A 21,122-nucleotide genomic window follows, 5' to 3' on the forward strand; every position below is an offset into this window, starting at 1 on the left:
GTTGGCTGTATTGTGCCAGATATTCCCCAAATATTCATGCCAAGTATTAATTAAATGTGTAAAACCATAGGATACCAGCTATTTTAATATTCTAGTTTTTGTGTTACACATATACCACATAATGTCTACAATAGATTTTGAGATCTGTGTATCTGAAGAAGTGTGCATGCACACGAAAGCTCATACCAAGAACTGACTTAGTTGGTCTTTAAGGTGCTACTGGAAGGAATTTGTTTTGTTTTGACTATGGCAGACCAACACGGCTACCTATCTGTAAATAGATTTTGAGGATCAGGCAGAATTTTTTTTCTAGTGACACAGCCATAGGATAAGCCTCTAGTAGATTTTGCTAAGTTAGGGACAATGTTGACTTATTTTGTCTCCTATGCATTTTATCTGCTTTTCATATATATGTATTTTACACATAAACATATGAATGGACACATGTATTTGGTATATATATATTTTTCAGTGTCTTGCACTGAAAGTCCTTTGTATTTGTTTATTTCTGAACATCTGCAGAGGTTGGTAGCCATGAACATGCCCCTAAACAGCGATGGAACGGTTATGTTCAATGCTACTTTATTTGCTTTAGTAAGAACCGCCCTGAAGATTAAAACAGAAGGTAAGAGAATAAGATACATATTTCCAAGTGCTTTTTAATTTTTTCCTTCTTACATTACTGCTTTGTACTGAGAATCTCATATAAAGTGGTACCTTGGTTTGCAACCGCTTTGGATTACAACCATTTTGGATTACAACCACATCAAACCCAGAAGTGTGTGTCCCTTTTTTTCGATTACAACCCATTTTTTTAATTTTTTTTTTTTTTTGGATTACAACCCATTGGGGGGGGGGAGGCCCCACTGGCGAAAGCACGCCTTGGGTTACAACTTGTTTTGGTTTACAACCAGACCTCCGGAACGGATTATGTTTGTAAACCAAGGTACCACTGTAGCTGGTGACCACCCCATTAAGATTTTCCAAACATGAAAAGTTGTACAGACAGTTCTTCTAAGTGTTCCCAGGTGAGTTACTTGCCATATATCCCAAGCTTGTGGGGGGGAATATTTTCCTTTGCTCTCAAAAGCATTATAAGGGAAACCTGCCTTGGACTGTCAAAATTATCTTGTTGCTTCTCCTCTGATGTCTAAGAAATATTATTAGCCCCTAACTATACAGTACTGCTGACTGCATTTGTGTACCATCCATCTTGTCTGCGTTCTACATTTTTTGTGCAAATGTAAACTTTCTTTACAGAAGTCAGACCTCTGTCTTTCTCGATCTTTAAGCACTGTTAGGTCAGTAATTCTGGTGAGGATCATTCCTTCAGCACATTGGCTTTTCCTTCATCACATACAGTGAAATAATTTTCAGAGAAAATTGGTGAAACATTGCCAACTGAATTTGGAGAGTTTCCAGATGACTTTCTGAATCTACACTCTACTTTTCCTAAGAAATAGGAAAAATTTCTATTTCCACCCACAAAATTTTCTGAAACAAAAGGAGAGGGTTTTGGGAAAAGGAGGGGTTTCATGTAAACCCACATTTGTATCCTTTTCTGCATACCCTGTACACATTTGCCCCTAAATCTGTTCACACCACCCTCATAACTGCTCCAGGGGATTGGGGGAACCTACAGAGTAGATCACTTCTTCTGAGGAGTGAAGGAGAAGGATGGGAAGTTCCACTGTGCTCACAGAATGTCAGAAGAACAAATCATAAAGGCACTGTCTTCACTCTGAATATACTTCCTGATGTGGCCAATGAAAGTTTGTGATGTGATGACATCACAAAAGAAAGTTACAGTGAGGGTAATCTTCCTTACCTCACTACAAATGTTTTCTCCCCAGTGAATGCTTTTCATAGGATGTTTTTGGGAGCCCTTGTCTCCATTTTAGCACAGCCTGATCACAGCAATATGAAATGGAATTACTTTTTTGAATTACTATTCCCAAAATTAAATTTAACATTTTCAAATTTGGCCTCCCTGCCTTCTCTCTCTTGTTCCCCTCTTTTCAGGAAACTTAGAGCAAGCAAATGAAGAACTCAGGGCAGTTATAAAGAAAATCTGGAAGAAAACTAGCATGAAGCTTCTTGACCAAGTTGTTCCCCCCGCTGGTGGTTAGTGAGATGATCTCATACATTTCTACATTTTCAATGCTTACATATGGATACGATTTTGAAAAAAATACCATGGCACTAACATCAGAATAATAGTGTTAATTAAATGATAAACTAAATTATAAAATGCAAAAGCATTCATTAAATATTTTAGATGCTTATTTGCTAATTAATATTGGGAAAACGTATCTCTATTAAATAGAAATATAAACATTTATTTTAGGAAGATAACATTTGAAAAAATTCTAAATATTGTGATTGTAAATAATTTATTTATGTGTAAACATTTCAGTTTACAGGTTTCAGTATAATGTACTGCTAAATTAATAGAGCCTATGTTCTGGTCTTATTTTTATTATTGAACATCCTTTTTGATTATGCTATCTGCAGGTAATGAAGTTAGTCCAAATTTGCACTAGATCAGTGGACAATTGTGTGCCATATTTTATAATGTATATATATAGAGAGAGAGAGAGAGAACTTTTTATAGTAAACAGTGAATATAGACTGAATATAGCCCATTTCCCTCCTCCAAAAAACTCCAAAACAGTTAAATATAATCAAGTTAATCAGGATGTACAGGGTACAGAATTAGTCTTCTGATTTTAATATATAAGCTAGAACTAACTAGGTAAGCTATTATTAATTGTCATAAGACAGCATAGCCAAGGTTTTATAATATGCAATTCTATATACGAAACATATACACGAAGATATATTTCTCTTCAGTATAAAATAATGATGAACTTTTGATTGTAAGTGATGTTTTGACTTGCTTTTCATGTTTTAAAAGTGCAGAATCTGTTGCATAATGCAATCCATATCAGTCCTATCCCAGACATCCAAGAGACCAGTGCATTTCAGTTCATTATGTGGCTTCTTTTATAGCTTAGTGTACTTTTATAGTGCTAACCCAGCTTTCAATATGGTTTTGGCTCAGGTATGGAAGTGACCCTAAGTTCACTTCGAGTGGTAGAAGCTGATCTCTCTCTGAAGGTGACATTATCAGTCTCTAGGGGAAAAGAGAGCCATACTGGCTGTCTCACACTTCAGCATGGCGCAAGAAGGAGTATTTGCTTTGTTGCTGGAAGAGCCACTTGCAACTGGCAGCTCAGACTACAGATGGGATGATGTCAAATCATATCTAGGGAAATTGAGCTGTCAAGAGAAAACCGATACTGCACATTTAAAACTACTCTGCTCTTTTCTAACCTTACACCTGAGTGCTTGCATGGCCTAGATTAATTGCTTTGTTATTGTTGTAACTATGTGCTTGAGCTTTTTCTGCAGCCTCTATTCCTTTCAACTATCAGTCTTTTCAGAATATTCTGAAGCAATTCTGTTTTAGGGTGGTGGCATGGAATTAGTGTTGCCTCGGGTCAACTTGATTCCCCTTCTTTTTATTGAAATACAGACACATGCTTCAGAATAGCAAGCCGTGCCTTCCTAAATTAAGCACATGGAGAGCATTTGTTGAGTGTGCATCTAGAGAATAAACCATAATACATTTTCCTCTACAGAGTGCAATTAAAGGTTCAGCTCCATTTCATTGCTGCTTTCAAAGTGAATATTGATTTTCCATTTGCATAGACAACAAAGTACAGTGTACTTGTCTAGAGAAAAAGAATAGATAATGCCACTAAAATGCAGAAAATAGAACACTGCCAAAGAGGAAGTCTTTCACAGCTTTAGGCAAATTGCAGTGAAAAGGGAATAGACATTTTTGCAACTATTCATGCCTGGAAGTTGACATACAGGAAAACATACATGGAAAGACTTTAAGAATTTTGGTTAGTAGGAGAAGTGTAAATACTCCTAAATAAATAAATAAAATTTATTTAATTTTTAATATACTGCAAAGGTTCCAGGATTCTAAAGAAATGCATTATATAAAGCACGGGTTTTTCACAAACTTACATGATAGGTCAGATTCCTGCATTCACTTAAGTATTATCTCTCAAAAAGGATCTCATAGCTAAGAAAAAGTCAAATTCCTGTTTTTTTTTTGTGGTAAGCAGACTTAATAAAGGAATAATGAATTTAGCAAGATTAATCATTACTGACCGTAAACCCATTTCCTTAATTTACTCATAATTGCCAAGAGGTTTAAAATGTCAAATTACTTGCAAATCCTCAGGTTCAGTTTAACACTGATTAATTAACACTGCTAATATATGATGGAAACAGGAAGAAAAGTCACTTAAGTACAGATTCCTTTCTTTTACCCCAAGGTTTTATCTAAATTCCCCATTCTTTAACCTTCAGAGGCCACTGAAGCCCATCTGCCACCCTCCTGTCTTCTCCCCAAACTTGTTTTGCTGAAATTCGTTCCCTTAGGGTTTTTCTTTTACGTTGATTTCCACTCTGTTTAAAGTATGATCACTTCTGCTCCACGGCTTTCCTTCACATATCTAGTTATGTTTGTCTTTCTCAAAAGTCTGGACAGATTTTGTACCGATGGCTGTCCATGAAATATATTGTGGGTATGTCCCTTTTGCACCTAGCTTTTTAACTACATCCAGGAACTTGCAGATAAAGCTGCTTTGCAGATGTGAATTGTGTGTATGCCCACGTTTACACATGCATATATGGTGCAACCCCCACCCCAACATATGGTACACATAACTCACATCTTACGCTTATTTAACTTACGAGATTGCAGTTTTGGCTAACAAAAAAGCTTGTTGGTCTTCCCTCCCAGCTTTTAAGACTTGATCCTGAGTACTGAAGCCCCTAAACTTGCATTGTAATCAATGGAGGCCATGTATCCTTTAATAAGCCATTTGTTACATGGTGAGAGCAGGCTCAATGATGCTATTTAAGAGTTGGAATGAAACAGACAGGGCTCCCAAGCTACTTCAAATCTTTTTGTTTCTTGTTTTCTTTCATAAGATATCCTTTAACATCTTCTAACATAACAGATACCACACCAAATCCTATCAGGCCCTACCTGTTCTGATATATGGTCAATTTCAGGGTTTATTGTTTAAAGCTATCTACAATTGAATAATTTGGGATTGCAGATAATGTAAATGGATTAGTTTTGACACAGAGGCCTCTTTTAAATATAAAATCCATAGTTGATAGACATAGGTAATTGAAACTGACTAAAAACATATATTCCAGTGAAGTGCTGGGGCATTGTATATATCCTTATCTGGCATTAAGTCTCTTTCAATTCAGTTGGGCTTACTTCTGAGTAGATATATACAGGATTGCACTACCCACGGCTTTTTCCTCCTCCCTCCTTAAACCAGTACAAAATACAAGGAAAAGAAACACAGTGTTCTGTTTTGGAACTGTTCTAATAAAAGGAAACTACTAAAAGATATTTCACTAAATTGCCAATAATAGCAAATATAGTCCAATAATTAACAATGTCCGCTCATCGTGCTTTGTCTTTTTTAAATAGCCTATCAGTGTTAATACTGTCAGATATATGTAAAAGCTAATGCATGCTGGAAAGCATCTGTATTAACACTTAGTCTTGATATGAACACTTCACAATTTACCTGCCTTATTAATGATCTTACGTTCTATCTTTGCTGTTATTTTGGAACCAATTACTGCCAAAAGAGAGTATTACATTCTCTCTTAAAAGACTACCAAACTGGACTCTCAGGTGAAAGTTTACCAAATTTAGTCTCCAGGGTTTGCCCCCAAACTCTGGTTTCTAATGCCTGATATATTACTTAATATGAATATTGCCTGCTAGGTGTTCAGGGAGTGAGATAATTTATATGCCACTTTGATAGGTCAGACAGAAACAATAATAATTAGATATATATGAATTCACTATGGTGATAATTTACTTGAAAGGCAGCAAATATGAAAAGGCCCTCCTATTATAGTTTTTATAACACTCTGGTTCAAACTGATCAAAGTTTGCATTTTCAGAGTCATGTAGACATTTGCATTTTAAAAGATAATCTTACCTCTTTGAACTTTAATAAATTAGCATCTTTTCCTTTCTTAGGAAATAGTTCACCTATCAACTGCTTCTACTGCCTAGTCTTGTTTGCCTGCTAAAACTGCTTTATGCTAGATTTAGTCTGCCTTATTATCAGCAACAACAACAACAACAAAAACCCTTGTGCCAATGGCACTGTCACATTTTTTCCTGATGTGGATAAGAGTATATATTGGCTACTAATGAAATGTGCTGACTTGGGAGAGATCTGTCTGGTCTGTTCATTTAGATGATGAGGTAACCGTGGGGAAGTTCTATGCCACCTTCCTGATACAGGACTACTTTAGGAAATTCAAGAAACGGAAAGAACAAGGACTGGTGGGGAAACATCCTGCAAAGAACACCACAATTGCACTACAGGTGATTTTGTTTTCTGCACTTTAACTAACCATGTTGCAAGTTTGTTGATAACAACAGGTAAATGACTGTGGGTGCCACAAGGACTGTATTTTATTGAGACATTTTTGGGGTCTTCCGCCATTAAAAGGAGTAAACAATATTGTTCAGTATATTACAAGGTAAGTGTACAAAGCCTTTTTTGTGTGTAAAAGAAGCAGCAACTGGTAGCAGAAGCTCTATAATGTTTTCAAGTAGAAATTGTAAAGGAGGGGGGGTTAAGCAGCTCTTGAAAACGCAAACTTTTGGTTGGCTATTTTATTTCATACTACTCTGCACAAGCCCCTTCTTTCTCCGAATATCCTAAGATCTGAAAAGCAGAGAGTCAGAGGCACACACTGTAAGTAGAGTCAAAGTGGTTTGAACATACTGTACATTATCTCCCCCTGAAAACAAATGTCTCAAAATACAATGATTCTACATTCAAAACATTTGCAGTACGTGTTAGAATGCTTCATCTGGACAGCAATAACAGACTGAAAAAGCTGAGAGGGGGAGACACCCTATTCTTATTAGCACCACCATGCAATATGTTTAGGAATGAATAAATACAGTTTCCCAGGAACACTGGTATGGGTGGGTGGATGTAAAAAGAAGCATTTTCATATCAGTACAAGCAGGTAGGTGGCATATGAATATTAAGTACTTATTAGAATCCCATTTGTGTTCAGCAGAGGATAGGGAAGTGAAATGGTTCTACTTGAAGCCTTATTTTCAGACAATAGTTGAGAATAACACCTGTCAAGTCCATGCTGCATCAACACTGGAGTTCTGTGGGACAAGGTACTCTGTGATTTTGTTTGTTTTGTAGAGTGCTGATCTCTCAGAGCTAGTGAGAACCATTTCAAGCCATTCTGCTTTTTAACCCACAATCTCAAAAGATCAAAGTTTCCCCCTAACAGTTTTAGCACTTTTAGACATAATACATACATGCCACTAGGATAAACTTCACTATGTAAGTGGCAAGCAGACACACACACACACACACACACACACAGAGAGAGAGAGAGAGGGGGGGGGGGGGGCAGGCTTCTCTGCATTAAGTTTGAGGTAGAAACTAGCAAGATATTATGAAGGTTTTCTCCAAGCCAGAAGAGCTAGAAAGGTGCAGTATACTGGGTCATATACATAGACCTGCGTCTGATGAGTTTCTGTACCTTTGAATGTTTTGAATACCACAGGGACCCTAAGCATAAATTGGCCTTTTCAATCTGCTCTATGCCTCAAACCATTCACATGTTAGACTAGAGGCATCATCAGCATTAGGGTGTTTGCCCAAGGTCACCTCCCCTAAGAGCTGTTGATACTCAAACTCACATCAGTATTCAACTTACTTGTTCTAACAATGCAAGGATTTCCACTTGCACAATGGAACTTCCCCTCCCTTTCCTTTCACATCTGTACTAGCAGGGTTTCCCCAGCCCTCCGGAGCAGATTTTGGGAAGGCACAGGGAACATGCAGGGTGAGGAAAGGGGGGGGGCTGCATTACACAAGAAGAAACTCTTGTGCAGATGGAACGAGATAGTTGGATGACCCTGTCAGTTACAGCATTGTCCAGAGCGATGCTCTTTGGAAAACCAGTTTCTTTTACTTTGTCTGGCTTGCTCTACAACAGCTTCACTGGGTACTCTTTTTTGGTACTAATGTGAAAAAAAAACTTCATATAACTGTTCCCTGGTGTCTTTTACTACCTTGGTTTTATCTCCTCCCATCATATGCTCAGATATCGTGTAAAAGCACGCTAGCTTTTACAGAGAAGTTAGGTTTTTGTTGCTACAACCTGTTTCCCGAATTCTTTCTATCCTTTCTGTGATGTGCTCACTCCACGCCCTCCACTTAGTACAACAGAGGAGCAAAATCAGGATGCATGCTTCAGAATGCTGGACGTCAGCTGAAGCATTCTCTGTGTGGATATATATTTGTGTATGGAGGAGTGGCTCCTTTATTGTGTTTGATTTAGGGAGGTTTGCTATTACAGAGTTTGAGAACTACAGATCTCTTCTCCCACCCCTACCTTGGTCATACAATAAGAGCTATTGGACCTGCAGGACCACATGGATGTTAAAATGTTATTTTGACATAAATACCTTGAGTAATATTTTTTTCATGCAAATGTGAGCTAAATTGAAGATTTCATCATGGATCTTAGGAAGAAGATTGATTGGATGACTGCAGTTTATCATTAACCCTACCCCAAGCTCTGTGGCTGATTGCCAAACTCTTCCAGTTGTAAAACAGCAATAGTTTCAGTTACAGAAAACCTTCTCAGATGTCATATAGCAAAGTTCACATATAAAGATCTCAAATGTCATACAGAATATTCATATACAAAGTTCATATACAAAGGTCTTTGCTGGCTCTTACTCTGTTTCTTACTACCATGAAGGAGTGTGCATAACCAAACTGGTTGTAACTGCTAAAGGTGCATGGCATCCTGAAACATTTTATGTGTTATGAGTCTTAGTGTTTTTACTTAGTAGCCACATTGACATGGCTTGGTAAGCCAGAAACCGTGACTCGCTGCGCTAAACAAACCATTATCCATAGCTTAGTGTTAGGACTGTAGTTTGTTCTCCTCCCCCAAAGAACACAATCTGTAGGCAAGATTTTATTCTTTTGAATGCTGATCATGGTTTTTTGGAGCAAAACAAACCATGAGCTCTGTTAAGCCAGGGATTGTGGTTTGTTTCATCCATGTACTAGCACACAGTCCAAATAGCCTCATTTGTGCTAAACCAGGAACTACCAGGGTTCTAAAACACATAGGTACAGGAGGCCCCTTACTTCCAACATTCACCGTCCAATTTACAGAGGACAACAGGAAAAATGGAGGGCAGAACTGGCATGCTTTCCCCCCTAGTTCCCCTCACATCTTTACTTAGCATGGTGTCAGAACGCCTGAAGAAGGCCCATTTCTGGATTTGAAAGTTTGTGTTTCATTCTGTACTGTTATTTCCCATGCATACAAGCAATAATATTTGTGGAGCTCTTCTAAGTATTCTGTGCCTTTTAATGTTCGTGTGTTTCAGTATTTCATTGATTATAAGAGATGCTTCAGTATGCTGTTGCTAGTGGTAAGCTTTATCAGCACTGGATCACCTGTTGTCTAGCAGCAGACTGATCAAAATCAGGGATATGCGTGGGTTGAAATGTCTGCTGCTCTTTATGCTGTGGGAAGACCCAACATCAGAAACCGAGGGGAAATCCCCAGAGCCATAAGGTGACCAAGCCACTGTCAATGGGGGGGGGGGGCATGCCAAGAAATGCAGGTTGTGGTACTCAGAATATATTAACAGACCAATAGGAAGATTGGGCCTGAAGTGGAGGTGGATTTTCTCAACAAAGCTCTTTGAGAGGTGGGGAATCCCCAGAGCTGAAACTGGTTTGTGGTGAAGGGCCAACCACTTCCCTGTTCTGTGAACTATAGCTGCAAAAAACTTTTACGTACATTGCAATAGCACATGCAAAACTACATGCCCGTCAACGCCATAAGGAAGTTTCAGGTAGTGTAGTTTCAAATAACAAAGTTCTGGAGAAAATATAACCATAATGACAACTGCAAAACGTAGATCAACTGTCAACAAAAATACAGTAACTCTTCAACTGGAACAGAATTACAGGGATAGGTGTCTCCCACACCCTCACATGTTGTTTTCCTGGCTTTCGGAACAGATGAATAGGGCTTTTGTTTAAGGCACTTCCTTACCCTTTGTCTTAACTCAGCAAGTTAAGCCATGGAGTCACTGTATGTTTGAGATCTTAGCCAGGATTAAGGGAACAAACCATGGTCCATGTTTATCTATGGTTAAGCATTATGTCTAGACTAGGCCTTTAAGACTGCAACCATAAGTTCCGTGTGTGAGAGAGAACTGAAAGTGACTAAACCACCACAAGCAACATCTTTCAGGCAGGAAGATGAGCAGAGCAGAGCTGCTGTGCTCTTCCATCCTCCTACTGCCTGCGGACTGTCTCGCCAGAGTGGTGCATTCTCTGGTTATCTCTCGCTTGGACTACTGCAATGCACTCTACGTGGGGCTACCTTTGAAGGTGACTCGGAAACTACAACTAATCCAGAATGCGGCAGCTAGACTGGTGACTGGGGGCGGCCGCCGAGACCATATAACACCGGTCTTGAAAGACCTACATTGGCTCCCAGTACGTTTCCGAGCACAATTCAAAGTGTTGGTGCTGACCTTTAAAGCCCTAAACGACCTCGGTCCAGTATACCTGAAGGAGCGTCTCCACCCCCATCATTCTGCCCAGGCGCTGAGGTCTAGCGCCGAGGGCCTTCTGGCGGTTCCCTCATTGCGAGAAGTAAAGCTACAGGGAACCAGGCAGAGGGCCTTCTCGGTAGTGGCGCCCGCCCTGTGGAACGCACTTCCAGCAGATGTCAAAGCGATAAACAAGTACCTGACATTCAGAAGGACATCTTAAGGCAGCCCTGTTCAGGGAAGTTTTTAACGTGTGATATTTTATTGTATTTTTGCTTTCTATGGAAGCCGCCCAGAGTGGCTGGGGAGGCCCAGCCAGATGGGCGGGGTATAAATAATAAATTATTATTATTATTACTCCCAAGAAGTATTTCAGTACAACTCTAGTGGTATTGTATAGTTAGTAAGTATAGTTTTCTCCCTGATTTAGGGGCCTATTGGGAAAGGGAAGGCTATGGATCTTTTGGATCCGTACTTTCCCCTAACCCACCCAGGGCGTACCCCCTTTTGGGCCATACACAAGAGCAAGGACCACAGAATTTTCTGTGATGGGGAGAAGAAGCATTCAACACAGGATCTCTGTCTCCAAGGTTGTGCCTCCTCCACCTTATGTCAGGGAGATCTGATGCTTTATATGGCCCCTGGAATGGCCTCCTCCAGACCAGAGGGCTGCAGGTCCAATAGCACGAGACATTTGAATAAAAGTTAGTTCCAATCACAGAGATCTCAGAAACTAATTTTAGAGTGTCTACCATTTGTCTTCAGTATCAAGATAAGGGTTGGAACTAGATAAGGATTGAAAAGCACTTGATGGCTATAGTTGCCTTTTTAGAAAATCAGTTGCAGCAAGAACATGTTAAAATTAGTTCGGGTTGAATTATTTATTTGATGGAATCTTTTGTGAAGGGATTTTCGTTTTCTGAATATAGATGAATTGCTCTCTGTAGTTCAGTATTTATTGGTTCCTATATCGAGAAGTTGGTGATAACATGTCTCTCTCTCTCTCTCTCTCTCTCTCTCTCTCTCACGCGCACACACACACACACACACACACACACACAATTTTAGCCGTGAGGTAAAGTTTCTTAGACAGTCAAATGAAAACTGAAATATCATGGAAATTTGCTAGTTGCAATACAAGAAGTCTAGACCTCTAAAAAATACTGCGATTTAGGCCACAACTTTTATACAAAAGTTACATATGTGGCCTGTTAAACCACCAAAAAATGTTACTACTGATCCATATGAAAACAATCTGTTTGATGCTGTGTGGATGAACCACTATGCTTCTCTGCCACTAAATGAAGTTTCATGTTTCTCCAAAGTACAATTAATGCATGGTTTATGGTTGATAATATAAATCAAATTACAACTTCTTCAAAAACAACTGTGTCATTACATTCTTTCTTGAGAGAACACTACAAAAATAAGGGGCAGTATTCAACTAAATTTTACTCAGAGTAGACCCATTGAAATGAATGAACATGACTGAATTAGGTCCATTAACGTCACTGGGTCTAAATAAAACATAGTTGAATTTTATTAGATTGATATCTCTCATAAGGCGACAGCCATACAATCACACCCTACCACAGTATCAATACAAGTCAACAGTAAAACACATACTTTAGAATGCCAACTGGAAGGCCATGTGGAAATAAAGCCCAAGCATGTTCTTTAAGATTTAACCAATAGTTTTATATCCCACCTATGAGCAACAGCTCACAGGATAAGGTGGTAAGATAATCTAATTCACCATCTTGCGTTGGGATCCTCATTCCAGTTCTGTTGCAATGTTTGTATGCTTTATCTAGAACCTAAGGAACAAATAAAGTGAAGGTAATGGTAGCCATGATAAATTTTCTTAGACCTGGTTCTTATGCTCACTTAAAACCCTCTTCTCATGGTTATTAATGATGGAGTATTAATGTTTGTATGTTCCCGTCTCTAGACCACCCTAAGCTACTTTGGGAGAAAGGATGGGATATAAATACTACTAAATAAATCTAATAATAAATCCCCACTTGTCATTCCTACTCATAAAATGAAATATGAACTGGGCCTTAGTGATTATTTCCCATAGTCAAACGTATCACTTTGACCCTTGTTTCACCATTTCCAATCTCAATAAACAGTGGCAAAATCACCTAGTAGTACAGGAGCAGGGCTGCAGTTAACTATCTGTCAGTAAATGATGGAAACTTAAAACTGATGCTCTGCATTCATAGCAAAATAAGTGTTTAGTGGAGCATGAGTGATTTTAATTATTTATGTCTAATACATAGCATAGAGGTTGCCCTTTCATTACATTTCCGCTGGAGAAGATATGTATGGATTATCTATACCTATGTGATTAGTCACGTAATGTTATATGAAAATAGTATCTAATAGAAATGCTTCTTCCTGTATGTAACTAGAAACACACACAGAGGCACGCACACACTTTTGTTTAACAAACCTGTGCTATTTTTGTGAAATGTTTATAACCCTCAATTAGCTGCTGTAATCACAATGGAAATTTAGAAAAGATTATCAATGGCTATCAGATGCAGATGGGGGGTTTGTACGTCACTCTGCTTCAACTTCATTGGTGTGCCATGTTTATAATGGGCTCACATCAAAGCTCAGCTGAACAGCGCCGGGAATTGACAGTAGATCACAGAGCCCTTTGTACAGGAAGAGTGAAGGGAACACAGTTTCAGGGGGGCTGAAATAGGATGGGATCTACGAAGATAAATGGTTCTGAGGATTGCAGACTCGACTACTATGTTTCTTACATCCACTGCTACAGTGTAGGTGCCCTATAGCTTTTTTTGGGGTGGCATGGTTTTTGGATGTTCTGTATGCTTTTCTAATCAAATGAGTATTGCATTTTATTTTATTAGGCACTGATTACTTGTAAAGTAAAATTATCAGAATAAGTATGCAGTGAAGTATTTCCTTCACTGTAAATCAATGCAGATAAGTGACACCTGAAAGCTAGCAGCAGCCGTTTCAGAACCATGATAAAATTATATTAGATTCCATGGTATTTGCAAACCTTTCAACATTTCAGATGACTTGTTTGGGCTTACAGTTCTTACCTACTTTCTAGGCGGTTTCCAGAGAATAGTATAAATAGTCAAGCAGTGCAACATTTGTTTTGCTCAATAGTTATACTAATAGAGGTATTAAATATTGCTTACATGACCTGTTAATGACTCTGTGGGTTTAATTAATATAATGAAAGAAGCTTTTTTTAAAGGCATACTTATATAATAATAGAACATGTATAAGTTCAGATATAAAATAAAAATAATCTTTTTCATTTTTATTTATAGATTAGAATTTATTTAGGAATGTGATAAATTTTTATAGAGCATAGAAGAGGAATTGTATGGGAAAGCACTGCAATTTATGTTTGATTATAAGGGCTTTGTGTGTATGTGCAACAGCTTTTTTTGCAAACATATTAAGAAGCATTTCCTTCTTAAATCTAAAATATTACCTCCAAACTGAAGGGAGAGAAAAAGTGTTGATATTTGTTAAACCTATCCAAATTCCAAAGCCAGTACATCTTTTCTCATATTTAGGATTCGTTATGATTATTTTTTGCATTATATTTTTAAAACCATGTAAAGGTGTTTGTGTGCTTACTTCTTAATGACAAATGTGGTAATGTGACATATTAACTATTGAAGCATTCCTTGATATCATATGATTGCATTTAAAAAAAAAACAAACCCAGATGTGTGCATGTGTGTCCATTTCATTTTTTGCTTTTTCAAAGGGGAAGTTATTTGTGTTTTCAGATATTAGGTACAATACAGTGTGGGTGTGTTGATTACGGCCTTCTTGAAAAATTACCTACGCTTTCCCTTCTAAAGAACAACCCCATTGAATTATATCAATTAGAGGTTATACTAATTTGTTATGGAACAAACTACTGAAGAAACAGCCCCAATACGATTAAGTAATTGAGGCCATTCTGCAATAATTAAGTCCTTGGTAGTCAGAGTGCCTCAATCTAGGATTACTTAGTCCCATCATTTAGGATTTATTTAAGATTTTAAAGTAAATTTCCTTGGGTCTGTCTTCTGACCACTGAGGCTGCTTTCTAATGATCATTGGTGCAAAACCTGCACAGTGGACTTTTATTTTGAAGTTTCGATCTAGGAATCACACTGTACTTTATTCCTGACCATCCATCACCCCTACCCATCCTAGCAGAATGAAAGCAGTTTTAAACGCTGGTGGTGAGCTGGTTCTGGAGCTGGAAACACAATCTGTTATATCACTGTTAGACTTTAATATTGGCAAGGGGACAACAAAGTCAGAATGAAGTGTGCTTTTAAAAAGTATCTCTGGGGACACACAAAACTGAACTATAGGCCAGGGAGTCCCAAAGTCTTTTCATGTTCCCACCGCACCCTAGGCTTTAAGGATCATGTTTCATAGGCCTGTGGCATACAATAAATTAATACCCTGACAGCCAGAAGTACCTGAGAGACAGGCAGAACATAATATGCAAGACTATAAAAGGGGAAGTGCATAGACCATGGAATTATTTATGACTGTTCCTATTGAATTGTTCAGATGAAGCACTGTAATATATGGAGTCCCTATGCATTATTACTTAGAAACAAGCCTTATTGAGTTCAGTGGGATTTGCTTTGAAATAAGCAGATATATGCTTGCAGATATGGTGCGGTAGTCTTCGACCCAAACTTACATTTGGAGACTCATTTCTTAATTTTTGTTACCATATTTGTATGGTGATTACTGTTGCACCCTTCATCTGAGTAATGGGTCCCAAACTTATATAAGTTTATATAATATTATATAAGCCTTTCATTTAGACTTCCTCAAATGTATGCTTCTTTCAAGTTACTTGTCTGAGCATTTGACGTAGGCTGAGAACCACTGGATTAAACCACTGTTTTCTTTGAGAGGTACTTATAACCTTGTGGAGACTGGGCTGTTCATTCTTTTTCATCCTGTACATGTTACACTAATCTAGCAGGTAGAGCTAAGGAAACATTTCAGGGTGGGAACTAGCATTGAACATAATAAAGTTATCTGGTGATAATTACTCATTTTATCAGGTGACTGACTCTGCAACATTTATTACTACTTGCACAAGGGGCTTGAGGCAACGTCATAGGGAGTAGATATCTCTCAGCTGCACCAGCTTTGATAAAACTGGCCGCCTCTAAACGAAAGGTTGAATTGAGGGGTGGGGGAACAAATGGTGACTGAAATAATCCTGAAGCTGGGATATGGCTCCAGAGAGCAAATCTTGGCTACCCGGTGGCTCTGAAAGCTCTTGCTGGAATGGAATTCTTTGGGTCAATGTTTGAAGCATTTTTGGAAGCCAAGAACCATACAACAAGCCTGGAGAAATTGGGCAGTTCAAGGGAAGACATTAAAGCTTTTGAGAGACATTCTACTTGGATATTGGCTAAGGGTTTTCCTCTTTTGATTCCCATTTGTGGTATTGCTGTTGTCAAAGAGTCTCTGGAAACAAATCATTGCAAAAACCAGCATTTGCTTAACAAGAAGACTGAAAGCAATTTCATACTACCCAAGAAATATAGAGCTTTGGACCAAATAAATAGCTCACTGGAAAAATATACCTTTACTGAGTTATATTCAACAGTGTTTTACTCAGGAGTAAACCAGTGAGGGACGCGGGTGGTGCTGTGGTCCAAACCACAGAGCCTAGGGCTTGCTGATCGGAAGGTCGGCAGTTCGAATCCCCTCGACGGGGGTGAGCTCCCGTTGTTCAGTCCCAGCTCCTGCCCGCCTAGCAGTTCAAAAGCATGTCAAGTGCAAGTAGATAAATAGGTACCACTCCGGCGGGAAGGTAAATGGTGTTTCTGTGCGCTGCTCTGGTTTGCTAGAAGCGGCTTAGTCATGCTGGCCACATGACCCGGAAGCTGCCTACGGACAAACACCGGCTCCCTCGGCCTATAGAGCGAGGTGAGCGCGCAACCCGAGTCCGCGACTGGACCTAATGATCGGGGTACCTTTACTATAACCAGTGAAATTATTGAACATTACCAGGTAGTGCCCAACACTGCTTGGGAATTTTTAGAATTTTTTTAAAAAGTTTTTAAGCAGATGCAGTGGTTCCTTGGTTCTTGAATGTAATCCATTCGAAAACCAGAAACAAAAGCCGACAGCTACATCAGACATTCGGCTTCTGAAAACTGTTCAAAAACTGGAACACTTCCTTCCGGGTTTTCGGCATTCAGGAGCCGAAATGTTTGAGTACCAAGGCATTCGAGAACCAAGGTTCCACTGTAGTGTAATTTGTGAGTTTGGACCTGTTATGCCAAAAATTGGGTGAAGTTGAAAGTGGATCACTGTGATGGACAGGCTGGATGCAGAGGAGTGGTGGGAGAAACCAGTTGGGGAATCCCCAGGAGAAGAGGGCTCAGAGCCAGGAGAGTGGTGGTAGGACAACAATGAGTGGTCAGAGGGAGGAGCACACTGGCAGGAGGAGATGTCAGAAGCTGAAGAGGTAACAGGGGTTAGTGAGCAGGAACGGGCTGTGGCAGAGAGCAGTGCAGAAGCAGAGGGAGGTCAAGAAGCAAAGTGGAGTTGGGCTGATGAAGAAGCCTGGAAAACTATCCTTCCTGCTGTTACTTGATGGTGTGTTTGATCCCCTTTTGTTGTGCAAGAATAATACATTATGCTGGTTTTATTCATCCATCATTGCCTCATGCTCTTCCTTTTCAGATTATTGCAGATAATTCCTCCCCCAATCTTGTTAGGAAACTTCCAGTGATTCCTTTAAGGGATGCAAAACCTGTGGAAGGTTCTGTGGATTGTAGTCCAGTCACTCACGTGAATTTTAGGACAAAGAGGCTCTAGATGTTTGCTTGTCAGCCTTTTGAAAGGATGAATATTTCCATCTGTGAACTACTTCTAGGCTGCATCAACATCAAGTATAGTGTCCAGATCAAGGGAAGTAGTAGTACCACTCTATTCTTCCTTAGTCAGGCCACACTTGGATACTGTGTCCAATTCTGGGCACCACAATTTAAGGATGCTGACAAGCTGGAACACGTGCAGACGAGGGCGACCAAGATGATCAAGGGTCTGGAAACTAAGCTTTATGAAGAGTGCTTGAAGGAGCTGGGTATGTTTAGCCTAGAAAAGAGGAAACGGGAGAGATATGATAGCCATCTTTAAATAACTTTAAGGGCTGTCACATGGAGGAGGGAGCATGTTGTTTTCTCCTGTTCTGGAGGGTAGGACTTCAGTACATATAGCTTCAAGCTCTTTCAAGACTGGCCTGATTCTGGTCCGTAGTACCAATATTTTACGAGTTGTGGTATAGTGTTTGTTGTGGCTCCCACACTAACATATATGGTAGAGATTTTTGTCAATGCAGTTGGATTTCTTGGTATATTTACAAACCATGCCAGCAATGCTTGGTCCCTAAGTCTGGTCATCACTTCGTAAAAATCTTTACCAGGAAGCAGGACCATGTGCTTGGAAGTATTTGCACATTCCTCGACTGCCAAAGGAGCAATGGCAGCAGCAGCAACACCAGTAAATATATAGGTTAAAGGGGCTTAGAAACCAGTCTGAAGTCAACAGAAGCAAGCATGGTGCTAATCGAAGGATATAACAAAAACTCTTCACATCAGTCCCTTAACTGTGATGAATCGGAAAGAGAAAAGTTAATTATTTTTTAATGCACAATGATTATGTTTTACCCATTTAGGCGGGACTAAGGACGCTTCATGATATTGGACCTGAAATTCGGCGTGCTATATCCTGTGATTTGCAAGAAGATGAACCTGAGCAAAATCACCATGAGGAAGAGGAAGTATATAAAGTAAATGGACATATAACAAATTGGTTGGCTCAAACTTGTGAAATTTACAGTATTATGCTGCCATCCTATACATGCTTGCTTTGAAGTCCTGTTGAATTAAGCAGGTTGTACTTCTGAGTAAACATATATAGACTGATAGTAAACATTTTTGTTCAACACTGCAATATTTTTTTCAAGGGGTTCAGTGCATTCTCCTTATGCCTCAGTTGTTTTACTATAGATTGTCTTATGTGAAGCAATTTGCAGTGCATAATTTCCTTACATTATGAGCAGGTAAGGTCTATTGAAGTCAGTGAAATTTCTCTCTGTGTAATATCTGGACAAGATGTGCTTATTTCATTACAGGAAACAGCCACACATCCAAGGCAGTGCAGAAAAAGTACATCAAAATGGGGAGGGGGAGTCAAGAGGGCATTAATACTTTTAATAATCATGATTTTAAATTAAATTTTAAGTTATTTTCTATAGGCATGTCACCTGACATGAATTTCACATGTAGAGTTAGAATTAAACTATTTTTAATTTCAAAAACAAAAGTTCTCTAGAACACATAAAACTGCCAAATCAATAAAGTGATTGTAAATAAAAGCTGCTTGGTGACCTCCCATCTTTCAATGGAATAAAGCAGGGCTGTAATGGCAAAACTAGCAAACAGTTAATTTTGGAAGTTGGATGTTCTCATACAACAAAGATCATTTCTATATTTCAAATGTGCAAGGGGTTTGGACTGCATTGCTCCCTGAAATGTCTGGCCAGGACCACTGTAGAATGATAACAGCATTTGCAATATCAACCCCAGAAATCTCCTATAGTAGTTGTTGTTTAGTCATTTAGTCGTGTCCGACTTTTCATGACCCCATGGACCAGAGCACACCAGGCATTCCTGTCTTCCAATCCCTCCCAGTTTGGTCAAACTCATGTTAGTAGCTTCAAGAACACTGTCCAACCATCTCGTCCTCTGTTGTCCCCTTCTTGTGCCCTCAATCTTTCCCAACATTGGGGTCTTTTCTAGAGAGTCTTTTCTTCTCATGAGGTGGCCCAAGTACTGGGGCCTCAGCTTCAGGATCTGTCCTTCCACTGAGCACTCGGGGCTGATTACCTTCAGAATGGATAGGTTTGATCTCCTATAGTTACATGTACTTTAAGCAAGAAGTTGATGGCTATGTCCTGTTGTCTGTGAGTTTCCAATAGCATATGAAAGCCTAGGGAGAAAGCTGGCCTGATCAAAGATGGCTCCTGCCACTAACTTGAGATTAGAGTTGTCATTGACAGCAAGAATGGGGATTGTTAAGACTTTGGAGGCAGACACCTCACCAGCTGTTTTCTTCTGCCAATTGTCATTGCTTCTGTCTTCCCTAGATTGAACTCCAAGAGATACTGCTCCTATCTCCATCTTAGTCCTGAGTAGACTGCACCATCTGGGTTAGGTGTAAAAAGAATCATAGAATTGCATGCCATTCACTCTTTTCATAAGAAACTCTGAGCACTATACTGTATGATGCACCATCCATGCCTATAGGTTGAGCTGCATGGATGGTCAACTTGATCCACAGCGTGGGCAGTTGCAGTGGAGCACAACTTGCTCTTCCAGCTGTATGAGAACAGAATCACAGAACTCTTGATACTATCTGCAACACCAAGATCGTTGTGGCATGGCTTTAAGTCATAGTTTTAACGGGCAGTTGAAATTTCAGGATATATGCTGTCTATAGTATAGTTTGTACATGCTATAATATTTGATGACTTTATTTTGCTTGGCTATCAACTACAGACACTGTAGTCTGAGTATCTATGGCACAGTGCTTTTTAAAACACTCACTTATTGGCATTGCTTGCAGACTTTCAATGTAGCAGCATAATATAGCTGCCATGATCATGGGCACCCCCGTATCACTACAGAAGACCTTGTATAAAACAACACATTATGACGGTGCAATAGCTTGACCTCAGGACCATGAATGTACCACATAATGGTATGCACATACACTGATGCAAGCTTGGTTTCAGCGATGTATTATATTAACTAACTGACTAACTTGTATATTGCAGAGAAATGGTGCCCTCTTTGGAAATCATGTAAACCATGTTAGCAATGATACAAGGGATTCATTTCAGCAGATCAATACCACGCACCGTCCCCTGCATGTCCAAAGGCCTTCAATTCCATCTGCGGTTGAGACTACCGAGAAAAATGTGCCTCCTCCAGCAGGAAACTCCTTATTCCACAACCACCATAGTCATCATAGCCATCATAACCACAACTCTGTAGGGAAGCATGTTCCAAACTCAACAAATGCTAACCTCAATAATGCCAACATGTCCAAAGTGGCTAATGGAAGACACACAAGTGGTGGAAGTCATGAGTACATATCTGAAACTGGGCACCGTTCCCACTCCAGAAGTGATCGTCATGAAAAACGTAGAAGATCGGCCAATAGGAGGTAAATCTGAAATACAGTGTTTGGGTTCAGACCATTCTATATCCCAGTCACATTGTTGTACATAATGCTTATGAACTAATCAAATACAGTCATACCCTGGGTTACAGACGCTTCAGGTTGCGTTTTTTCGGGTTACGGACCCGCCAAA

The 21,122-nt window shown here is 39.3% G+C and overlaps 2 protein-coding genes across 21 annotated transcripts in view; one reads left to right on the forward strand and one right to left on the reverse strand.

The window, feature by feature from the left end:
• The window catches only part of CACNA1D (calcium voltage-gated channel subunit alpha1 D), a 192,772-nt gene that overhangs the window by 158,597 nt on the left and 13,053 nt on the right, over positions 1-21,122 (forward strand). For all 18 annotated transcript variants that reach the window (XM_081848801.1, XM_081848804.1, XM_081848799.1 and 15 more), the window contains 5 exons: positions 523-625; positions 2,023-2,124; positions 6,324-6,454; positions 18,420-18,533; positions 20,583-20,974. In XM_081848801.1, the coding sequence (XP_081704927.1) occupies positions 523-625; positions 2,023-2,124; positions 6,324-6,454; positions 18,420-18,533; positions 20,583-20,974 (842 nt within the window). The remainder of the gene's footprint in view (positions 1-522; positions 626-2,022; positions 2,125-6,323; positions 6,455-18,419; positions 18,534-20,582; positions 20,975-21,122) is intronic.
• The window catches only part of CHDH (choline dehydrogenase), a 59,430-nt gene that overhangs the window by 4,323 nt on the left and 33,985 nt on the right, over positions 1-21,122 (reverse strand). Inside the window, exon 9 of one of the 3 annotated variants that reach the window (XM_081848877.1) lies at positions 11,064-12,519. The exons of 1 other annotated variant lie outside the window; for it this stretch is intronic. The gene's annotated coding sequence lies outside the window, so the exon portion shown is untranslated. Of the gene's footprint in view, positions 1-11,063; positions 12,520-17,333; positions 17,840-21,122 lie in introns of those variants that run through there. One more of the 3 variants, XM_081848876.1, reaches the window with a different exon arrangement.

The sequence above is a fragment of the Podarcis erhardii genome (genome assembly GCF_964252035.2).
Source record: "Podarcis erhardii genome assembly, chromosome: 2".
NCBI lineage: Eukaryota > Metazoa > Chordata > Lepidosauria > Squamata > Lacertidae > Podarcis > Podarcis erhardii.